The 22,894-nt window shown below is 37.8% G+C and overlaps 1 protein-coding gene across 1 annotated transcript in view; it reads right to left on the reverse strand.

Moving 5' to 3' along the window:
- The window catches only part of SYT10 (synaptotagmin 10), a 71,405-nt gene that overhangs the window by 37,931 nt on the left and 10,580 nt on the right, over window positions 1-22,894 (reverse strand). Inside the window, exon 2 of the mRNA XM_032855340.1 lies at window positions 7,649-8,006. Coding sequence (XP_032711231.1) covers window positions 7,649-8,006 — 358 coding nt within the window. The remainder of the gene's footprint in view (window positions 1-7,648; window positions 8,007-22,894) is intronic.

Below are 22,894 nucleotides of genomic sequence, written 5' to 3' on the forward strand. Positions count from 1 at the left end.
TTGGAGTTTTACTCTCCCCTATAAAACAGTCCTTTCACAGAGTGTAAACTGAATGAGATATTAGATAAGATGACTTTGAAAACTATAACTTCTCATAGTCTGTAACAGTTATTATCACTAGAATTCAGGACACAAGGACCTGAAGTATGAATGCCATAATGAATTCTCTGATTCTGACAATCGCAAGCCTAGGGTTGCTGTTTGGGGCTCTACAGGTGGCAGAAAGTCATTCCTGGGTGAGCACATCCCGGGTCACAGCCCTGGGTAACATTGGCCCTCCAATTCATTCACTTCTTAGAACCTAGCAGTTCTCTTTTCCTTAGATGGGAAACCTTTATCCTATTACTCTTAGCTGCAGTGTCTTTTTTAAAAAAAGATTTTATTTATTTATTTGACAGAGCGAGGGCATAAGTAGGCAGGGAGGCAAGCAGAGGGAGAGGGAGAAGCAGGCTCCCCGGCTGAGCAGAGAGCCCTGACAAGGACTCTGGGATCAAGACTGGAGCCGAAGGCAGATGCTTAACAACCGAGCCACCCAGACACCCCTTAATTGCAGCGTCTTTACCATTTGTTAAGTTTACCTTAGATATTGCTTGAGAATTCAGAGAGGAAAAGCAAAAATATATTGAGCAGCATTTTACTGATTTATTCAATATGTTTAGAAGGAATTAATCTCTCCTTGTTTTTGTTACTACTGAACTTTTTATCAAAAACGATCAGCATATATTAAACGTTACAGCCGTATTTCACAGTTAAGAAGGCTTGAGTAGTAAGACTAAATCAAGTTTGCGGTAAACTAAGTTTTCATCTTTGTTTCCTGTTTTCTTATATTCAATTTGAAACAAGAACAGGAGTGACTCATTCAACACACAAAAATCTCAGCAAAAAACCCCCACACAAACAAACAAATAGATGTATTGCCAAGCCTAAGCAAGGCAAGGTACTGCATATATGAAGGCAGACTCAGCTGTGTAATGTCCCAATGAATTTTTGAAAATAAAAACTGGACATCAGCAAAATCCTCCGTATCCTTAATCTCTTCTTTGAATATGTTTCTCACCTGATTGTTCAGTAGAAACAGAGCTTTTCTCTAAGGACACGGTTTCCTCTTTGCCTCTCTCATGTGGTGGCTGATCCGTTCCCCACAGTCCTGGCTCCACTGGGTGGAGGTGGGGCAGTCGTGCAATCGTCTTCCCTCCCATTGTCACTTTGACCCCATTCTCCCTTCATCCACCTCTAGCAGCCCTGAAGCTCAAGTCAGCTAGTCACATCCCCATTACTACTTATTGTTAGCCATCTATTGATTAATAAATCACTCCCTTTCAAATCTTCATTATTTTCATTTCCTGGTTCACTAACACTCTCTGACAATATTTTTGTTCTGATTTCTAGCAATGCACGTGTTTCTTTCTACCTTGTGGCCTCTAGGTTCTTTGAACTCCCCTCCTGCTATGATGCCCTTTACTTACTGAAATTACTACCATGTACATAGATTTTGTCATAATTAGCTACAAACTGTCCACAACCCCAATGTCATGCATATCTCTCTCTGATCGATGCCTCTTATCTTTCTAGCTCAGACCCCCTTAAGCCCCTCAGACAACCTTTCCAAATTACCAGAACCTCCAGTCTCTGACTATACCTCAATTTCATAATCCCTACTTCCCTGATATCATTTCCCTCTCATTATCCAGTTTTAATTCCATGGCTAGTCATTAGAGTCCCTCTCAGGGACACATCTCCAATTCCCCGTTGCTCTCTACCTTCTTAGTTACAGGACAAAAAAATAACTGCAGCTCCGGTTGAATTCAAGCTTCCATCATTTCTACACCGGCACATGGGCAAGTGAATGCAAATGGAGAAAAACATAAAACAACTCTCTCTGCTCCACTTTAAATTCATGACCACATTTCTCAAGTAAGCCCTAATGTAACACAGCAATCTCTTCTCTCACTCAATCTCCTAGATTTGCAAGAAGACTATTTCACGTTCTCACCTTTCTACAAACTTTCATCACCCTTCTTCCTCATGCTAAGTCTCAGTTAATAATCCAGTTTTCCATTTCGCTCAGAAAAATTGAAGCAAAGAGCAGAAACCTTCCACAGACACCATCTTATCAACCCTCTTAGTAGTATCTGTAACCCATATATTTTGCCTTAAAGACAATTCCTCCTCTTATATACTAACTCCCATTTTCTCTCATGTCACCTTCAAGAATATTCCCTCTGATTCTTGCATTATTAATCCTCCCTCTCCGTGGGGTCGCTTCTATCTGCATAAAAGACACTGTTGTTTCTCCTATCTTAAAGAAAACTTCATACCACTTCCTCTCTCTGTACTACTATGTTTCTCTGACACATTTGTAGCAAAACTCCTTGAAAGAGTTGAGGACAGTCTGTTCACTGTTTAATTGGTTTCCTTCTATTCTACTTAAACATATTCTAATTAGCTTTTCACATGCTCAACCCCACCAAAACCAGTCTTGAAAATTTGAACAATGTCTTCCCCACATTGCTAAACTCACAGGGCAATTCACAGTCTTCATTCCAGCCAGATTTACTAGAGTCAGTTAACAGTTCATCTCTCCTGGTTGTTGACATACACTCTTCAGTTGGCCTCCGGGTTATACCTTCCTGGCTTTTTTCCTACTCTATTAGTGTCTACTTCTCAGTCTACTATGCTGTTCCTGATGTCTGCAAACAGTGTATTGAAACTAGTTGTTTTCAAATTGGTCTTCCATTCCTCAGCCCTTTTGCTAGATGGTGCTCTTTATAATGGTAGAGACTGTATTATTCATCTTTTCATGAATTTCATACTAACATATACTGGGATTTAGTAAATGTTTGCTGGAATTTATATTAAAATAATTTATCCTAGGGGCACCTGGGTGGTGCTGTCTATTAAACATCAGACTTTAGGATTTGGTTCAGGTCGTGATCTTAGGGTCCTGAGATCAAGCCCCTCATCAGGGCTCAGCACTGAGCATGAAACCTGCTTGAGATTCTCTCTCCCTCTCCCCTTCCCACTCATGCTCTCTCTCTTTCTAAAATAAATGGATAAATCTTTTTAAAAAAAACATTTACTGGGGGCCTGGGTGGCTCAGTCTGTTAAGCGTCTGCCTTTGGCTCAGGTCATGATCTCAGGGCCCTGGGACCCAGCCCCCATGTCAGACTCCTGCCTTCGCCAGGAGCCTGTTTCTCCCTCTCCTTCTGCCCCTCCCCTGTGCTTGTGCTCTCTCTCTCTTTCAAGCTCTTTCAAATAAATAAAATCTTTAAAAAAATCATTTACCCAAATACTCCTGTGACAAATGAAATCAAACATCCCAAGAATGATTTATATTATAAAGGAGGGCCCAATCAATTTATAATTAGTATTTGTAAAGAGGAGATGATATTTATCAGTGCCAGAAAACTCCCATGTTTGATTTTATTTTATAAGGATTTTTCTCTGACCTTGGTACAAACAGTCATCCCATTTCAGAAAAGAAATTGGTGTATTTATTGAATACATGTTTCATGAAAAGGCTTATTTAAGCAGCTCAAGCACCTGCACAGCATGTTTCATAAAATTTTAATTCAAAGAGCTAGATCTGAGGTCCCCACAGTTTTGGGTAAGTGTTGCTTCTTGATATCCTAGCTAAGTTCTCTCTTTGAAACTCTCCCTTTGTGTCATATCTTGCTTTCCATTCCTTACAGTGTCCTGGAATGGATAATTGCAATTTTTGCTATCTTTTCAGAGGAATTTAATTAAAAAAAACCTCTTAAACTATACAATCCAGTTTTATGTATTTTTACATAATTCTTTCATTTCTCTTATGTGATAATTTTAAAAAATTATTTTCCAAGCAACCATAGCTTATTGTAAGTCCAGGAGCACATATAAGTCAATGATTTCTTCCCATGAATGCTTTCTTGCTTTTGTTCATGTTCAGTTGGCTCTGCCATTAGGTTTCCTAATTACTTTTCAGTAGACAGTTAGACTCCTCTCTAGCAGTGGCTAACCTACATAACTCCTCATCCTCAACAATGTATTTTGCCACTTATTATTCACCTCTTCTGGGCATCATTAATAGAATGCATGGAAAATTGGTCCTCATACTCATCCTAGGAGTATAACATCATTAACCTCTTTCTAAAATGAGCAGTTTATCTCACAACCTGACACTGTTATTAAAGGAGCAAAGTGAAGTGGAGAGATGACCAATCAATCAAAAGTGTCACTTGATGCTTATTAAGTGCCTACACAGTGATAGAAATTAGGAATGCATGAAAGTAGGCTACACAGCCTTGTTCTCTGGGAAGGTAGCATTGAGTTTGGCAAGTAGTACAGCTTAATATTAGGACAATCAATAATTGCTAGATTGTAGCACCTCTCCTTTAAGTAATAAAGAATAATAGCTTATAACTGGCCAGAAAAAGTAGACTTTCAGATACAATTTCCTTAAACATCTTATAGTAGATAAAAAACAGGTCACCATTCCAGACATGGGAAGCAATACAAGCAAAAACACAGAGGCAGAGAGGTGAGGTCTACAGGAGGACAGTCAAAAGACCAAGCATTCCTTTCGTGGGCAGTCATAAAATATCCATTTGGATAGATAGATGAGGTTATCAAATTCATTTATTTTTTTTTTTTAAACTAAAAAATGTAGCCCGAGTTCCTTCAGTATTTTATCTAGGTGTCAAGAACAATACCAAAGTGAACTTGGCAGATTTTCTGCCTAAGAAAGCAACACAGAGCTGTATGTGTGGGGGAATATGGAATTAAAATGCTTGCATGGTAGCTTGGTATCATCCAATTTTAATAGTTCGAATGGCAGGCTTTGAAGAGGTTTAGGCTATGCTCGTAATGATTTGAAGAGTCACAGTGCTTTTTATAAGGGGTCTTAGATTTTTTTTTTACAACTGCCCTCAGGCTTTTGTCTTTCGGTTGTTGTTTGCTTTTTCCTAATTTTTATCATGCTTTAACTATTACATAAGTTTCTAAATACATGTCATTTTCTTTAGTCTGTCCTTTAACCTATTGCCAAATTAATTTTTCTAAAACATAGCTCTTTATACAAGGGACTCTTCTGTGCCAAATATTTTTTGACAGGACAGAACTTGAACATCTTGGCCATGATTTCAAGGCCTCTTATACTTTGATTCTAGCTGACTTTCTCTTCTTCCTTTATTCCTCCACTAAACTCCATTTTCTGATCAAGGTATTTTGCCTGCTGTTTTCACGGTAATGTTTCCTATTCTGTGTCTTTTCACATAAAATGTTTCCATATGGGATGCACACCTTTTCCCAGTAGCCATTCATGTGAATTCCTGGATTCCTTAATGGCCCTTCTCTCAGCCTCATGCTGGAAATAATCTTTCTGTTCTCAGAATTCCACATTCTCTACCACAGTTTGCACTTGTAATTTCTCATATTGAAGCTGGTCTTTCATGTCTTATCTTTGCATTATGTTGTAAATTTTTTTCCAGTTCCCTTGGATTTACAGAGTGGACGGAGTATGCATAATATTCGGTGATACTCATCACTAAATATCTACTGAATAAGACTACAGGATGAATGAACAGTCGATCAAGATACAGGCTAGAAGAATGTTAGTAATAAAGAAATACACGGATGCCTCCTGGCTGGCTGTTTGGTCTCTGGCAGGCTGACGGGACCAAATGTACAGGCATTTGAAAAGGAAGATGAGAACCTGGAAAATGTGCCCGTTTCCAGCAATGCTGTTAAGTTCTGGACCAATCAAAATGTTATGAAATTATAGAGACAAATAAAGCTTGAAAGGCTAAGAAGTTTGTCCTCTACTGTCTGAGCCAAGTCAAAGGGAGTCCCAACAGCAGACTGGAGCTGGCATAGCCTAATAAGGTGATGAAATCAAGCATTAAATTAATTGTGTGTGTGTGTGTGTGTGTGTGTGTGTATGTGTGTGTGTATGTGTGTGGTCTGATTTTGCTACATTTTAGTGAAAAGTTAGGATTTGATCAGAATAATCTGATTTATGATAATGTATCTTTGATCTCTGTGTCCAAGTGGGCTGCCTAATGCACTCAGCAATTTCCTCCTCCTTTCATATAAGGTCATTTCGGGTGTGATGAAGTAATTAATGTAGCAGAGGGGTTTTGAGAACTACACACAATCAAGTTTTCTGCAAGGAATTCATCTCAATGCCAAAGAGATTAAAATCATGACTCTGATCATTCACAATAATCACTTACAATTTTAGATTTCTGAGAATAATGAGCAGGAAGATACCCTTATTTTTCAATCTCCAAACCGTCTGTCCTCAGCGGACTTTGTGATCAACATCTTTGAGTTCAGAAAACTATATCCCCTTGGCTTTCACACTTAAAATGTGAAATTATCAATCTGGATAAATTTGAATTCTAACTTTTGCCAGCCGCATGACTTCAGGCAAATTTTTAAATCTCTCTGGGTTTGAGTTAAACCACAAGTAATGGGAATGATTAATAATACTTACCTCATGCAGGTTGGCCAAGGATTAGCAGGAAGGCTGCCTAGCATAGTGGCTAAATTGCAAGTGCTCACAATAATTCTTTCCTTCTTCCGTTCTTACCCACTCACATAAACAAGAAAATTCAAAGAGGCAGATGAAATGATATCAAAGTTCTAGTAGAACTTTGAATTTGTCTTCTACTTTTTCTCTTAGAAAATATGAGATATGTATAATTCAATCTTTATGTTTTTTTTTAGGATCAAGAGAGAAAGTGTCCTTGTGTAGGGTGCACTTATCAGTTAAAAGAGCTGAATAATTCTAAATGCTAAGCTCACTGATGTCCATAGCTGCTGCTAATATTTAAAAAAAAAAAAGTTTTGTAAGGTAATTGAACATTTTTACCCTAAATTTTTTGAGTGTCTTTAAAGCTTTATCTTCACACAAAATTTTTTTTACATTAGTGTAATTTGAAATACACTATAGCAAATTATTTTTATTCAAGAGATCTTCTGCTGAATTTTCCAAGCAGAGTTAAAATGTATCTCCACAAAGAGGCCTCCCTTTTCTCTCATTTTCTGTGTGCTCTTCAGTATACTCACGATATCCACCAAAAGCCTGGCGGAGTGTCTCGCACTCTGCCCAGTGTAAGAGTTTGGTCTGTGTGGATTCAAATAACATTTTCCTGTGGTTCCATGTTGACAGTGTAGTTGCTAAACAACTGTAAACTAGTGTTTACACTATTAGTGTAAAAAATTAGTGTCTGTTACTCAATTTTGATTGTGAAGTGCTCAATGATTCCATGACAGACTTTGCAAATGGCTGTTTTCTTGGTATTTATTGGTCGACTTAAACTAAATTGAAAGACTGCAAGTAGCATCTATTGAGCCACGCTATTTTAAAGGAAAGAGTTCATAAATAATAATCTGTAGTTATATGATTTTACTGAGACTTCAGAATCTACTAAACTTTCTGGCACTGCTCCCTATTTGGCTCCTTTGTCCTGAGTTTCTTTGATCCTTACTCTGTCCTTTTCCTCCTTATTCAGTTATCTGTTTCCTGTGTCCTTCTCATTTCTCCTGTTTGTCTTTTCTTTTCTCCTTTCCCACCTCAGTTTTTTTTCTCTTATGAAATCACACACACACACACACACACACACACACACACACGCCCAGTTTTATGTATTTGATCTTTCCTTACCGGGATGAAGACGTAGGCTCAGTAGTTTGTCTTTGCACACGTGCATGTTTAATTAAATGTTCTTTTAAAGCAGTTTGGACTTCTGCTGGGATATCAGGGGAAGTGTGGCTGATTTTTATAGCAGGTTCAATAACTTTTAGAGCTGGCTTTTCGTTTTCTTTAACTTCTTTTTTCTCTTCAGTCTCAAAAACTTCAGTAGGAGCACTTGAAATGCTCTGTGGAAGGGTACTGATGTTGGAAGTCACCGGTTTGCTCTTCCAGCAAGGCCAGCACAGCTTCCAGAAGACAAAAAGTGAAACAACCAACAAGGCCAGGCCACAGAAGCTGACAACCACCGCTAACAAGCTGACTGAAATATCTGGAAAAAATTACAATGTAAAGAAATGTTAATTCATTGATAGTGTAGATAAAAGAGCAACAATGGTGAGATGATTTACCTATGATTATTATTAATAGCTTTCTGACTGAGAATTTCAAAATTTACTTTTAATTTATCTTTGTAGGGAGGAAAGATTAATAACTGTGCCTGAAAATTCTCAAAGGAGATATATGAAAACTTCAAACTATACACAGAAAAAGCATGTCACTTCCAGGAACACTACAAGGGGTTCAAGAGTTTGCAAACTGAAGGTGGCAGCTTGTAATCTGTCTTGAAGTTACAAAGCTTAAGAAACTTGGAGAGGGGCACCTGGGTGTCTCAGTGGGATAAGCCTCTGCCTTCAGCTCAGGTCAATGTCTCAGGGTCCTGGGATCGAGCCCCGCAATAGGCTCTCTACTCAGCAGGGAGCCTGCTTCCCCCTCTCTTTCTCTGCCTGCCTCTCTGCCTACTTGTGCTCTCTCATTCTCTATCAAATAAACAAATAAAATCTTTAAAAAAAAGAAAGAAACTTGGAGAATGCATACAGCAGGAAAGGCTTCTGTTTGCTTCATCTTTTATCTAAAGATGCAAACTTCTCACTCTTGAAGCAGGGAATAATGTTAAATATTTGCATAAACCACTTTCTATAGTCTAAATGAGGATAACATGTTACTAACAGAGAATGGGTATAGTAATAGCATATTTTTAAATTCCCCAGGTCCTTTCTGATAACCATGCATGTTCCTTCTTTTTAAAGTTCCAAATTAATGATGTGTTACCTAAATATCTCTAAAATAAACTTACTTTAAAATATTCACAAACTTAATACATGATAATTATGTAAAATAATTTAAAGAAATATAGTAAAAAAAAAGTAAGATTGAGTCAATAAATGAATGGGAGAGAAGGAACAAATCTGTGCAGAATTTCAAACAATTTATGTAGATACTCTGCTCTCAAGGAGGTGGAGCACAGCTCTCGACTCCTTAAGTGTGGACTACACATAGTGACTTCCTTCCGAAAAGGAGAGCATGGAAAAAGTAAGGGGAAAAAAAAAGGTAACTCTAGAAACCTCACCTGGGTGATCGAGGTGAACATCGACTATAATGAATCATGTTGATAGTATGCACCCCTGATAAGTGATGAAAATGGCACTCTAACTCTGTTGTCTTCTTCCCCATATCCATAACCCGAGTCTAAACATTAGAAATATATAAGACAAATTCTGGTAGAAGGGCATTCTATAAAGTATCTGATGAGTACTCTTCAAAACTGCCAAGCTTCCCAGATAAAAAGATAGCCTGAGAAATTATCACAGCCAAAAGGAGGCATGACAACTAAATAAAAGATGGTATCCTAGACAGACTCCTTGAATAGAAAAAGGATATTAGGTAAACTAAGGAAATGTGAAAAAAGTATGGACTTTAATTAACAATGTATCAATACTGGTTCATTAATCATAACAAATGTCCCATATTAATGTTAAATGTTAATAATAGGAGAAACTGGGTGTCAGGTACATGGGACCTTTGTACTATTTCCCCCAATTTTTATGTAAATCTAAAACTGCTCTAAACCGTAAAGTCTGTTTTTAAAAAAAGTTAATGATTTTCCACTACCCACTTCCATTTTCAACCTCCTAAGATAACCAATGTTAGCAACTTGGTATACTAGCCCTCTTCAGAATCAAGTAGAGTTCTTGTAAAGGGAGATTTTTCTAGATGTAAATAACCTTGTAATTTTCTTTTACAACTTTGCTTAGCCTCATTTTTGTAAAATATGAATCCAATCTTTTATTTGTTCAAAATAAAAAGTTAGGAATATGTTAGAGGCTGAACTCTTATCTGTTCCTTTATCCCTTCCACTTTCTTATGTTGAAGTCCTAATATACTAGGGCCTCAGAATGTGACTGCATTTGGAAATAGAACCTTTAGATTAGTAACTGAGGCAAAATGAGGTCCTATGAATAGGCCCTATTCCAGTGACTGGTGTCCTTATAAGAAGAGGAGATGAGGACAAAGATACTCAGGGAGAAAGATGACGTGAAGACACGGAGAAGGTGGCTGCGTACAGGCCAAAGGGGACAGCCCTCAGATAAAAAAAAAATCAACCCTCCTGACACCTTGATCTCAGACTTCTGGTTTCCACAACTGTGGAGAAATAAGTTTCTGTTGTTTAAGCCACCAGTCTAGGTACCTTGTTATGAAAGACTTAGCAAACTAATAAAGAACAAATCTAATTTCCTTTAACTACTACCACAAATTCAGGATTTCCCACTCCTCTCTAGAAGCAACCTTTGATCCCATTTGGTGTGTATCTGTCCAGCCCAAGCACTAAGGTGTTTCTTTAAAAAAAAAACCTCACAAAAACATAGAATTGTTTAATATACTTTTTAAAAAACATAAATAGCTTGCTATATATTTCTCCAATTTTTTTTAAAATTCAATGATCCTTGAGGTTTAACATCATCTCACATTATTCCATACTACTTCCTCATGACAGCTACTTAGATTATGTCCAGTGTTTTGCTGTTACAACAGTTACCTACAATGAGCATCCTTGCACCTTACTTCTTGTGTGTATTTGTGAATATTTTTTTAAGGTCAGTATCTAAAAATAGAATTGCAAAGTCATAGGTTATGCACGTATTTAATGTTACTAGATATTTCCAAAAGAACCTCAGAGTAACCATAACAAAAACATTTTATGAGTTTACCAGTTCCTACAGTCTCAAAAAAATGCTGATGTACTTTAATTTTCACTAATACGATCAGGAAATGATACCTTGCTTTAATTTACATTTTCCTGATTAGTAAGATAAAATGGTTGTGCTTAAACTCTTAATTTGTAGCTAATGGAAACCTATTCAGAAATTGAAATAATTCCAAGTTTTTAATTCTATTTTATTATAAGAATAAAAATTAATTTGGCACGCTATTATACATAGATATTAATATTTTACCTCATTTTTCCAGTTGCTTATTAAAGCAACCATTGAATATCTTTCCCATTTATTTTGGGAAATGAGGAATGTGTGATCATACTTTACATTTTGTAGTTTACCTTATTTTTACTTTTTAATTATTCATTAGTCCCAGGACTTGAGGAAAAAAAGAAAAAATATATAAAATGTGCTTCCTGATGATTAACTATGGCTTTAAATGGAGGAATAAATACTATAATATGGTTTCATAATCTTTATGTATATTTGGCTCCATTTATATTTTTATGGATATTTTAACTGCTCAATCTGCTCATTTCTACCCAGTTGGAGCCAAAAGCCAAGAAACAAGGAGACTGCAGGACAATGTGGGGTAGGGCAAGGATACAAGTAGTTTTCGGTTCACAACTGAAAATGCCTCCCTTCTTACTTATGGTTATTAGAGAATTATGCTCTACCCACAAAAATTTGATGGCATTCATTTATGCCACCATTCCCAAGTGATGGGCTTTGGCATTCACAAGGTTGTTCTCATCCTAGGAAAAAGTGCTGTGGAAATCTCTGACCTTAATTTCATTTTCCCTACTGATGACAATTTTCTTTCTAAAATCAGTATCTGGGGGTGCCTGGGTGGCTCAGAGGGTTGAGCCTCTGCCTTCAGTTCAGGTCATGGTCTCAGGGTCCTGGAATCAAGCCCCACATTGGGCTCTCTGCTCAGCAGGGAGCCTGCTTCCCCCTCTCTGCCTGCCTCTCTCAGCCTGCTTGTGATCTCTCTCTCTGTGTCAAATAAATAAATAAAATCTTTAAAAAATAAAAAAATAAAATCAGTATCTGGTTCTACCTTTTAGGGGACCATAAACTATTTCATCCACACTAGTTACTTGTGAAAGTGAAAAGCTGTGCTACCAGTCATGCCAGGATAGCAGGAAGAACCCAATCCTGTCCTGGCATCTGAGACATATGGTTGCCTTACCTGTCTTGGCCTAACATCCTTCCAGATCACTTTTTAACCATCTGGGACAAATCCAAACTTTGTAAGGCATTTCATAGCATTTCTGGGATTTGACCACTTGGTATTGATCAGCTTTATTCTTTTGCCACCTTCCCACATAATCCCCTTCCCCTGACCACATATTATTGTCTTGTGATTTTGTTCAGGCTGTTTCATGTAGCTCCATGTAACTGCATTTTCTTCTCCTCTTTGGCTGCCTGGCAAATTTGTATTCAACAGTCAGATCCAATAGTCACGCTGAGTGGGATCACTGAAGATTATAAGTAGCTTAATAAGTAATAATAAGTAGCCAATTCAGGTAAGGTGTTGATGCCAAAGTTTTACAATTTACAGAATAATTTTTTGGTTTTCAGCATTTTGAGGTTTCATAATTGTAGATAAGACATTATGAATCTGTACTTATTATGTTTTTCCAGATGTTCCTGTCCTACATATACTCTCATTCCTTGATCTTCAGAGCAGAAACTGAATGTACTCACTGTTCTAATGTCTGGTATTTATTACATGGTCAAAAGTGTTTATGGAGTTACTACATACATATTTTGGGAGTTATCTGACAAGGAACTCAAATATCTGTGGATTTCAAGGTGGCTGGATGAAAAAAGTTGAGTGATTTGGAGGGAATATGCAGAAATCCTTGTACTAGGAAGATAGTACAATATAGCCTATAATATAGCTTACAATATAGTTTATAGATCTGGGTTCAAATGTCAACTCCACCACTGTGACTTTGGGCAGCTTGGTTAGTTAGGTTTTAAGAGGCTCAGAAAAAAAAGGGGTATTTATATTTATTTCATAGGGTGTTGTCAGGTTTAAGTAAATGTATATAAAATAGTTAGCATTGTAATTTGCATAGTAAGTACAGTGATAGTTTGCTATCAACTATTTACTTTTCTTTAAACAAGAGTACTGAGGGAAAAAGAGGCATAGTTATAGATGGGGTGCAGATTGAATGGTGATTCACAAATTAGTAAGAAGAGGAGAGACTCATCTAATGATATCTGGTACTGAAAGGAGTGAATTTGTTTAAAATGAACACCATCACTTCTAAGTAAATGCTAATGTTTCAGGAAGCTAACAAATAACATCCCATTTTTCTACCCATATGTGCTCCGAACAACTAACAGGCAGACACAGTGTTCAAACAGGTAGCAAATAAATATTAGCAGCTATCAGCTTAGGTGTAGCAGAAAGTGGACTAATATACTACCTTGAATTTAATTACACTTGTCCATATAGTCACAAGCCTGGCTGGACCACCACAGATATTCCCCATGAGGACTGGACCTTGTAAAATTTACTACATGGAGGAGTAGAGAATATTTGTTTCCTGAGGACATGAAGCTTATACCTCAAAGAAGGGAGAAACAGGGAGAAATGGCATTTCTCAGAGATGGGGGTTGGCCAAGATTCCAGGATTATTCCTATCTTATAGCTCCTTTCATCCAAAAACAGAGCAAAGGGGAAAAGTTATTTGTTCTCAACAGCAAAAAGTGAGAAAAGTTGGGATAATTCCAATTTTATCCTGAAAAAATAAAACTAAAGTTATAAAAGTAAGCTTATTGTATTTTATATATATATATATTTTATATATTTTTACATTACATTACATTACATTTTTACATTGTTATTATAATTGTAAGTAATTAAATTATAAGTATTAAAAGCCCAAACCAACTGTTTAATCCTTAGGTCTTTATGATATTTTTTTTTCAACAAAATGTGTTTAGCAAAATAAAAAAAAATCTGAATTTAAAAATATTAATGGAGGATCTGGAAGAATTTATAAAGTCATCAAAATATTTTAAATGATTTTTTTTTATTACAAGTCAATAATTAACCACGGCATGAAAAACGTTATGAGTCTAGACTTAGTTCAAAGAAAATCAGTAACTTCATTCTTGACCTTCAGTCAGGATACTGAAAAGGTCAGATACACATTTCAGAAGTAACACTCTGGTTAGGGAGAAGATCAGAGTGGAAATGAGACTAGAAGAGGCAAAACTAGCTAACAGATTATGATAGTAGCCATCCACAAAGGGATTATAGTAGTTCTGAATGAGGTTTGCTGGAATGGGGAAAAGAGCAGACTCAGGAAATCATTGGAAGTTTAAAACTCTAGTTAAGGAGTGTGAAGACTGAAGGACAAGAATGTGAGTTAGCGGGAGACAAATAGGATGACAGAGTCAGGAAAACCATGACTTTCAGCTTCGGTCATACTGAGTTTGAAATACTTGTGATCAGGCAAGTAGAAATTTTGAGGAAGCTATTGGTCATACATGACTGCAACTAAAGATAAAATTAAGGGACTTTTTAAAATAGTGGAATATGGATCCATGAAAGAAGACAGAAATTCTATAGAAAACTGAGTACATCAATATTTAAAGAAAAAGAACTTAAAGAAACAAAGAGTCTATGTGCATAGGAGATTAAAAAATAATAGAGAAGTATGGGGGAAAATCAGGTCAATGTGTTTTCACAGAGTTTGGAGAAAAATATTTTAAGAAGTGATCATATAAAAAAGTTAAAGTAAGTTCAATTAGAATAAGTAACTACTAACATTAACAAGTAGGTCTTTGATGAATTCAATGAAGTTAGTGAAGCAGAGACTGTATAACCAGTTTAATATGGTTAAATAAATGATAGGAATGATGAAGTGGATTCTGTAAAAGTAGATAATTCCTTCAGGAAACCAGATGAAGGAAAGGAGGCGAGAGAAAGGAATAACTAGAATAGCACATGGAGTTGATGAAGGTGTTTTATCAGGATGTGCAGTATTCAAGCATGTTTTAAAAATTAGGGGAAGGAATCAGACAAGAGTACACAGAAAGTTAAGCAGAATGCATAATTAATGGTGAAGTCCCAAAACAGGAGACAATGGATGGATGGGGTCTGAAGAGAGGGTGAAAGGACTGCCTCATTTTTTCCTTTGCAAGAAAAAGTAGATGGTTCTGGAATCACGTAAGTTTATAGGTCTTTGGGCAGAAAGTCAAGTGAATTCCTTATAAGTAGTATCTTCTCTCCAAAGTAGAAGTTAGGGTCAACTGCCAGTTATTTAGTGATATTTGGGGGAATCGTTTGGAATATTTGAACACACTGGGAAAGTTTTAAAATAAGAATTGTAGAGAACAGGAGAAACTCGAATAGAGAAACATAGGATTTCTGTTCAGAATTGAGGGTTCTTTTGAAATGAAAGGCTAATAGGATGATGCTAGCCTGCCAGGTTTTAAAAGATCTCCTGAATATTCAGTTGTTCTGGTGTAGGGATAAAGAAGAAGATGAATTTATCCATGAATGAGGTTCCTCTTTGCCATACTGCAGGAAGATCCAATATACTTCAAAGGAAAAAAATGACTGAGATGATGAAATGATGCAACATTAAGTATGGTGCCATATTTATTGGCAGAGAATTCAGAGAAATAGAAAGGTGAATGGGTTGGAGTTTCCAAATGAGAAAAGGTGAAAGCATAGGAACTTTTGGTTGGGGACTGGGGAGGTAAGGTAGCAAAAAGTTCACTGGAGAAAAGGGGTCAACACTGGGAGGCCAGAGTGATGAATATAAATGGGTTGCCTTGGGGCAGAGCCTCTGAAGTTATTCCTTGCAATGGCAAACTTGATGAGTAGGATCTATCTCAAATTTACAATGTCTCTGGATAGTTAAAAACAATCCATTATATGACGTTCATCGTATTATATCTTGGTAAGACTAAGAGTTAATGAATTATACAGATATTAGATTAGGTACCAAGATAGTCAGGTTTAAAATTGCTCAAACTCTGGTTTGATTACATATATATGCATAACCATTGCTTTACCACTATCTATTTACTTACCTTTCTGACTGGATATCTCTGACTCACTTTTGCTATAGAGATCTTACTCTTATTGTGTCTTAATATCTCAAAATAAAGTGACCCAATTCTAAAAAACTAAGACAACTCTCATCAGAAAACAGAATAAGCCAAAAAATGTGATTCTTCAGAAACTTAGTAAAGCAGAACTTTGCTATATAGTCTTTATAACCAGACCATAGTATTTGAATTCTCTGAGGCCTGTAAAATATGTTAGATCTAATTGCCTACTACCTATGCAGACAGAAAAGATCACACAGAAAAGCACAGAGCAGTTGGCATGCTCTCAATTTCCATCATCACTTCCTTAATTGATATTCTTATCTGTTCTGTATCATTTTTAAAAATTTTAAAATTCTAGTTCTTTGGTTTTCAAAATGTACAAATATATGATTTCCTATAATTAATCAAAAAATTATAATTTAGGGGTCCCTGAGTGTCTCAGTGGGTTAAGCTTCTGCCTTCAGCTCAGGTCATGACCTCAGGGTCCTAGGATTGAGTCCTGCTTCAGGCTCTCTGCTCAGCAGGGAGCCTGCTTCCCCCTCTCTCTCTGCCTACTTGTGATCTCCATCTGTCAAATAAATAAAATCTTTTTAGAAAAGTTACAATTTAGTTCACTGGTGTTCTAAACCTTTTCTTTCTTTCTTTGGTTGCTTTCCATTACTGCTAGAACACAGACCACATTTATGGCATCATTCCATAAAGAGGGGGAATAAAACTCAAATTTGTAACTCTTATTCAAAAAAAGTTGAGGAGGGGCACCTGGGTGGTTCAGTGTGTTAAAGCCTCTGCCCTTGGCTCAGGTCACGATCCCAGGGTCCTGGTATCGAGCCCAGTGTCAGGATCTCAGCTCGGCAGGGAGCCTGCTTCCTCCTCCTTCTATACCTGCTTCTCTGTCTACTTGTGATCTCTGTCAAATAAATAAATAAAATCTTAAAAAAAAAAGTTGAGGAAAACTGGGTCTAGGATAAAAATTTAGAGGAGTCAAGATGGCAGAGAAGTAGCAGGCTGAGACTGCTTCAGGTTGCGGGACATCAGCTAAATAGCTTATCTAAAGATTGCAAACACCTACAAATCCAACGGGAGATCGAAGAGAAGAAGAACAGCAATTCTAGAAACAGAAAATCAACCACTTTCTGAAAGGTAGGACTGGCGGAGAAGTGAATCCAAAGGGACCGGAAGATAGACCGCGGGGGGAGGGGCCGGCTCCCGGCAAGCGGCGGAGCAACGGAGCACAAAATCAGGACTTTTAAAAGTCTGTTCCGCTGAGGGACATCGCTCCAGAGGCTTAACTGGGGTGAAGCCCACGCGGGGCCAGTGTGGCCTCAGGTCCCGCAGGGTCACAGAAGGATTGGGGTGTCTAAGTGTCGCAGAGCTTGCAGGTATTAGAACGGGGAAGCCGGCTACAGAGACGGAGCCAAGGAGTCAGCTCACAGCTCGGGCTTACCTTGAACTGGTTGCAGGCTCGGTGAGCTTGGAGCGCGGCCGGAGGCCAGGCAGACGGGAGTAATTGGGCGCTGTTCCCTGAGGGCGCACTGAGGAGTGGGGCCCCGAGCTCTCGGCTCCTCTGGGCCGGAGACTGGGAGGCCGCCATCTTCATTCCCGTCCTCCGGAACTCTACGGAAAGCGCTCAGGGAACAAAAGCTCCCGAAAGCAAACCCGAGCGGATTACTCAGCCCGGCCCCTGGTAAGGGCGGTGCAACTCCGCCTGGGGCAAAGACACTTGAGAATCACTACAACAGGCCCCTCCCCCAGAATATCAACAAGAAACCCAGCCAGGACCAAGTTCACTTACAAGGAGTGCAGTTTCAATACCAAGGAGAGCCTCGGAATCCAGAGGAGGAGAAAGCAAAGCACGGAACTCGTGGCTTTCTCCCCATGATTCTTTAGCCTTGCAGTTAATTTAATTTTTTTTTCTTTTTCAATTTTTTTCTCTTCTTCTGCTAAATTTTTTTAACTTTTACCCTTTTCTTTTTTAACGTTTTTTAACTAGTTTATCTAGTATATATATATTTTTTTCCTTTTTATATTTTTTCATTATTGGTTTTCTTTTTTTATTTGTTTCTTTTTTCTTTTTTCTTTCTGAACCTCTTTTTATCCCCTTCCCCCCCCCTCACGATTTGGGATCTCTTCTGATTTGGCTAAAGCATATTTTCCTGGGGTTGTTGCCACCCTTTTAGTATTTTACTTGTTCCTTCATATACTCTTATCTGGACAAAATGACAAGGCGGAAAAATTCACCACAAAAAAAAAGAACAAGAGGCAGTACCAAAGGCTAGGGACCTAATCAATACAGACATTGGTAATATGTTAGATCTAGAGTTCAGAATGACGATTCTCAAGGTTCTAGCTGGGCTCGAAAAAGGCATGGAAGATATTAGAGAAACCCTCTCGGGAGATATAAAAGCCCTTTCTGGAGAAATAAAAGACTAAAATCTAATCAAGTTGAAATAAAAAAAGCTATTAATGAGGTGCAATCAAAAATGGAGGCTCTCACTGCTAGGATAAATGAGGCAGAAGAAAGAATTAGCGATATAGAAGACCAAATGACAGAGAATAAAGAAGCTGAGCAAAAGAGGGACAAACAGCTACTGGACCACGAGGGCAGAATTCGAGAGATAAGTGACACCATAAGACGAAACAACATTAGAATAATTGGGATTCCAGAAGAAGAAGAAAGAGAGAGGGGAGCAGAAGGTATATTGGAGAGAATTATTGGAGAGAATTTCCCCAATATGGCAAAGGGAACAAGCATCAAAATCCAGGAGGTTCAGAGAACCCCCCTCAAAATCAATAAGAATAGTTCCACACCCCGTCACCTAATAGTCAAATTTACAAGTCTTAGTGACAAAGAGAAAATCCTGAAAGCAGCCCGGGAGAAGAAGTCTGTAACATACAATGGTAAAAATATTAGATTGGCAGCAGACTTATCCACCGAGACCTGGCAGGCCAGAAAGAGCTGGCATGATATATTCAGAGTACTAAACGAGAAAAACATGCAGCCAAGAATACTATATCCAGCTAGGCTATCATTGAAAATAGAAGGAGAGATTAAAAGCTTCCAAAACAAAAAAAAACTGAAAGAATTTGCAAACACCAAGCCAGCTCTATAGGAAATATTGAAAGGGGTCCTCTAAGCAAAGAGAGAGCCTAAAAGTAGTAGATCAGAAAGGAACAGAAACAATATACAGTAACAGTCACCTTACAGGCAATACAATGGCACTAAATTCATATCTCTCAATAGTTACCCTGAATGTTAATGGGCTAAATGCCCCAATCAAAAGACACAGGGTATCAGAATGAATAAAAAAACAAAACCCATCTATATGTTGCCTACAAGAAACTAATTTTAAACCCGAAGACACCTTCAGATTTAAAGTGAGGGGGTGGAAAACAATTTACCATGCTAATGGACATCAGAAGAAAGCAGGAGTGGCAATCCTTATATCAGATCAATTAGATTTTAAACCAAAGACTATAATAAGAGATGAAGAAGGACACTATATCATACTCAAAGGATCTGTCCAACAAGAAGATCTAACAATTGTAAATATCTATGCCCCTAACGTGGGAGCACCCAACTATATAAACCAATTAATAACAAAATCAAAGAAACACATCGACAATAATACAATAATAGTAGGGGACTTTAACACTCCCCTCACTGAAATGGACAGATCATCCAAGCAAAAGATCAACAAGGAAATAAAGGCCTTAAATGACACATTGGACCAGATGGACATCACAGATATATTCAGAACATTTCATCCCAAAGCAACAGAATACACATTCTTCTCTAGTGCACATGGAACATTCTCCAGAATAGATCACATCCTTGGTTCTAAATCAGGTCTCAACCGGTATCAAAGATTGGGATCATTCCCTGCATATTTTCAGACCACAATGCTCTGAAGCTAGAACTCAATCGCAAGAGGAAATTTGGAAAGAACCCAAATACATGGCGACTAAACAGCATCCTTCTAAAGAATGAATGGGTCAACCAGGAAATTAAAGAAGAATTGAAAAAATTCATGGAGACAAATGATAATGAAAATACAACGGTTCAAAATCTGTGGGACACAACAAAGGCAGTCCTGAGAGGAAAATATATAGCGGTACAAGCCTTTCTCAAGAAACAAGAAAGGTCTCAGGTACACAACCTAACCCTACACCTAAAGGAGCTGGAGAAAGAACAAGAAAGAAACCCTAAACCCAGCAGGAGAAGAGAAATCATAAAGATCAGAGCAGAAATCAATGAAATAGAAACCAAAAAAACAATAGAACAAATCAACGAAACTAGGAGCTGGTTCTTTGAAAGAATTAGTAAGATTGATAAACCCCTGGCCAGATTTATCAAAAAGAAAAGAGAAAGGACCCAAATAAATAAAATCATGAATGAAAGAGGAGAGATCACAACTAACACCAAAGAAATACAGACAATTATAAGAACATATTATGAGCAACTCTATGCCAACAAATTTGACAATCTGGAAGAAATGGATGCATTCCTAGAGACATATAAACTACCACAACTGAACCAGGAAGAAATAGAAAGCCTGAACAGACCCATAATCAGTAAGGAGATTGAAACAGTCATCAAAAAATCTCCAAACAAAAGCCCAGGGCCAGACGGCTTCCCAGGGGAATTCTACCAAACATTTAAAGAAGAACTAATTCCTATTCTCCTGAGACTGTTCCAAAAAATAGAAATGGAAGGAAAACTTCCAAACTCATTTTATGAGGCCAGCATCACCTTGATCCCCAAACCAGACAAGGATCCCATTATAAAAGAGAACTACAGACCAATATCCTTGATGAACACAGATGCAAAAATTCTCACCAAAATACTAGCCAATAGGATTCAACAGTACATTAAAAGGACTATTCACCACGACCAAGTGGGATTTATTCCAGGGCTGCAAGGTTGGTTCAACATCCGCAAATCAATCAATGTGATACAACACATTAATAAAAGAAAGAACAAGAACCATATGATACTCTCCATAGATGCTGAAAAAGCATTTGACAAAGTACAGCATCCCTTCCTGATCAAAACTCTTCAAAGTGTAGGGATAGAGGGCACATACCTCAATATTATCAAAGCCATCTATAAAAAACCCATTGCAAATATCATTCTCAATGGAGAAAAACTGAAAGCTTTTCCGCTAAGGTCAGGAACACGGCAGGGATGTCCGTTATCACCACTGCTATTCAACATAGTACTAGAAGTCCTAGCCTCAGCAATCAGACAACAAAAAGAAATTAAAGGCATCCAAATCGGCAAAGAAGAAGTCAAACTATCACTCTTCGCAGATGATATGATACTATATGTGGAAAACCCAGAAGACTCCACTCCAAAACTGCTAGAACTTGTACAGGAATTCACTAAAGTGTCAGGATATAAAATCAATGCACAGAAATCAGTCGCATTTCTCTACACCAACAACAAGACAGAAGAAAGAGAAATTAAGGAGTCCATCCCATTTACAATTGCACCCAAAACCATAAGATACCTAGGAATAAACCTAACCAAAGAAGCAAAGAATCTATACTCAAAAAACTATAAAGTACTCATGAAAGAAATTGAGGAAGACACAAAGAAATGGAAAAATGTTCCATGCACCTGGATTGGAAGAATAAATATTGTGAAAATGTCTATGCCACCTAAAGCAATCTACACATTTAATGCAATTCCTATCAAAGTACCATCCATTTTTTTCAAAGAAATGGAACAAATAATCCTAAAATTTATATGGAACCAGAAAAGACCTCGAATAGCCAAAGGAATATTGAAAAAAAAAGAAAAAAAAAAGTTGGTGGCATCACAATTCCGGACTTCAAGCTCTATTACAAAGCTGTCATCATCAAGACAGCATGGTACTGGCACAAAAACAGACACATAGATCAATGGAACAGAATAGAGAGCCCAGAAATAGACCCTCAACTCTATGGTCAGCTAATCTTCGACAAAGCAGGAAAGAATGTCCAATGGAAAAAGACAGTCTCTTCAATAAATGGTGTTGGGGAAATTGGATAGCCACATGCAGAAAAATGAAATTGGATCATTTCCTTACACCACACATGAAAATAGACTCAAAATGGATGAAGGACCTCAATGTGAGAAAGGAATCCATCAAAATCCTTGAGGAGAACACAGGCAGCAACCTCTTCGACCTCAGCCGCAGCAATATCTTCCTAGGAACATCGCCAAAGGCAAGGGAAGCAAGGGCAAAAATGAACTATTGGGATTTTATCAAGATCAAAAGCTTTTGCACAGCAAAGGAAACAGTTAACAAAACCAAAAGACAACTGACAGAATGGGAGAAGATATTTGCAAACGACATATCAGATGAAGGGCTAGTGTCCAGAATCTATAAAGAACTTAGCAAACTCAACACCCAAAGAACAAATAATCCAATCAAGAAATGGGCAGAAGACATGAAGAGACATTTCTGCAAAGAAGACATCCAGATGGCCAACAGACACATGAAAAAGTGCTCTATATCACTCGGCATCAGGGAAATACAAATCAAAACCACAATGAGATACCACCTCACACCAGTCAGAATGGCTAAAATGAACAAGTCAGGAAATGACAGATGCTGGCGAGGATGCGGAGAAAGGGGAACCCTCCTACACTGTTGGTGGGAATGCAAGCTGGAGCAACCACTCTGGAAAACAGCATGGAGGTTCCTCAAAATGTTGAAAATAGAACTACCCTATGACCCAGCAATTGCACTGCTGGGTATTTACCCTAAAGATACAAACGTAGTGATCCGAAGGGGCACGTGCACCCGAATGTTTATAGCAGCAATGTCTACAATAGCCAAACTATGGAAAGAACCTAGATGTCCATCAACAGACGAATGGATAAAGAAGATGTGGTATATATATACAATGGAATACTATGCAGCCATCAAAAGAAATGAAATCTTGCCATTTGCGACAACGTGGATGGAACTAGAGGGTATCATGCTTAGCGAAATAAGTCAATCAGAGAAAGACAACTATCATATGATCTCTCTGATATGAGGGAGAGGAGATGCAACATGGGGGGTTAATGGGATAGGAGAAGAGTCAATGA

Source organism: Lontra canadensis, unplaced genomic scaffold (assembly GCF_010015895.1).
Source record: "Lontra canadensis isolate GAN:19392208 unplaced genomic scaffold, GSC_riverotter_1.0 scaffold9, whole genome shotgun sequence".
Taxonomy (NCBI): Eukaryota; Metazoa; Chordata; class Mammalia; order Carnivora; family Mustelidae; genus Lontra; species Lontra canadensis.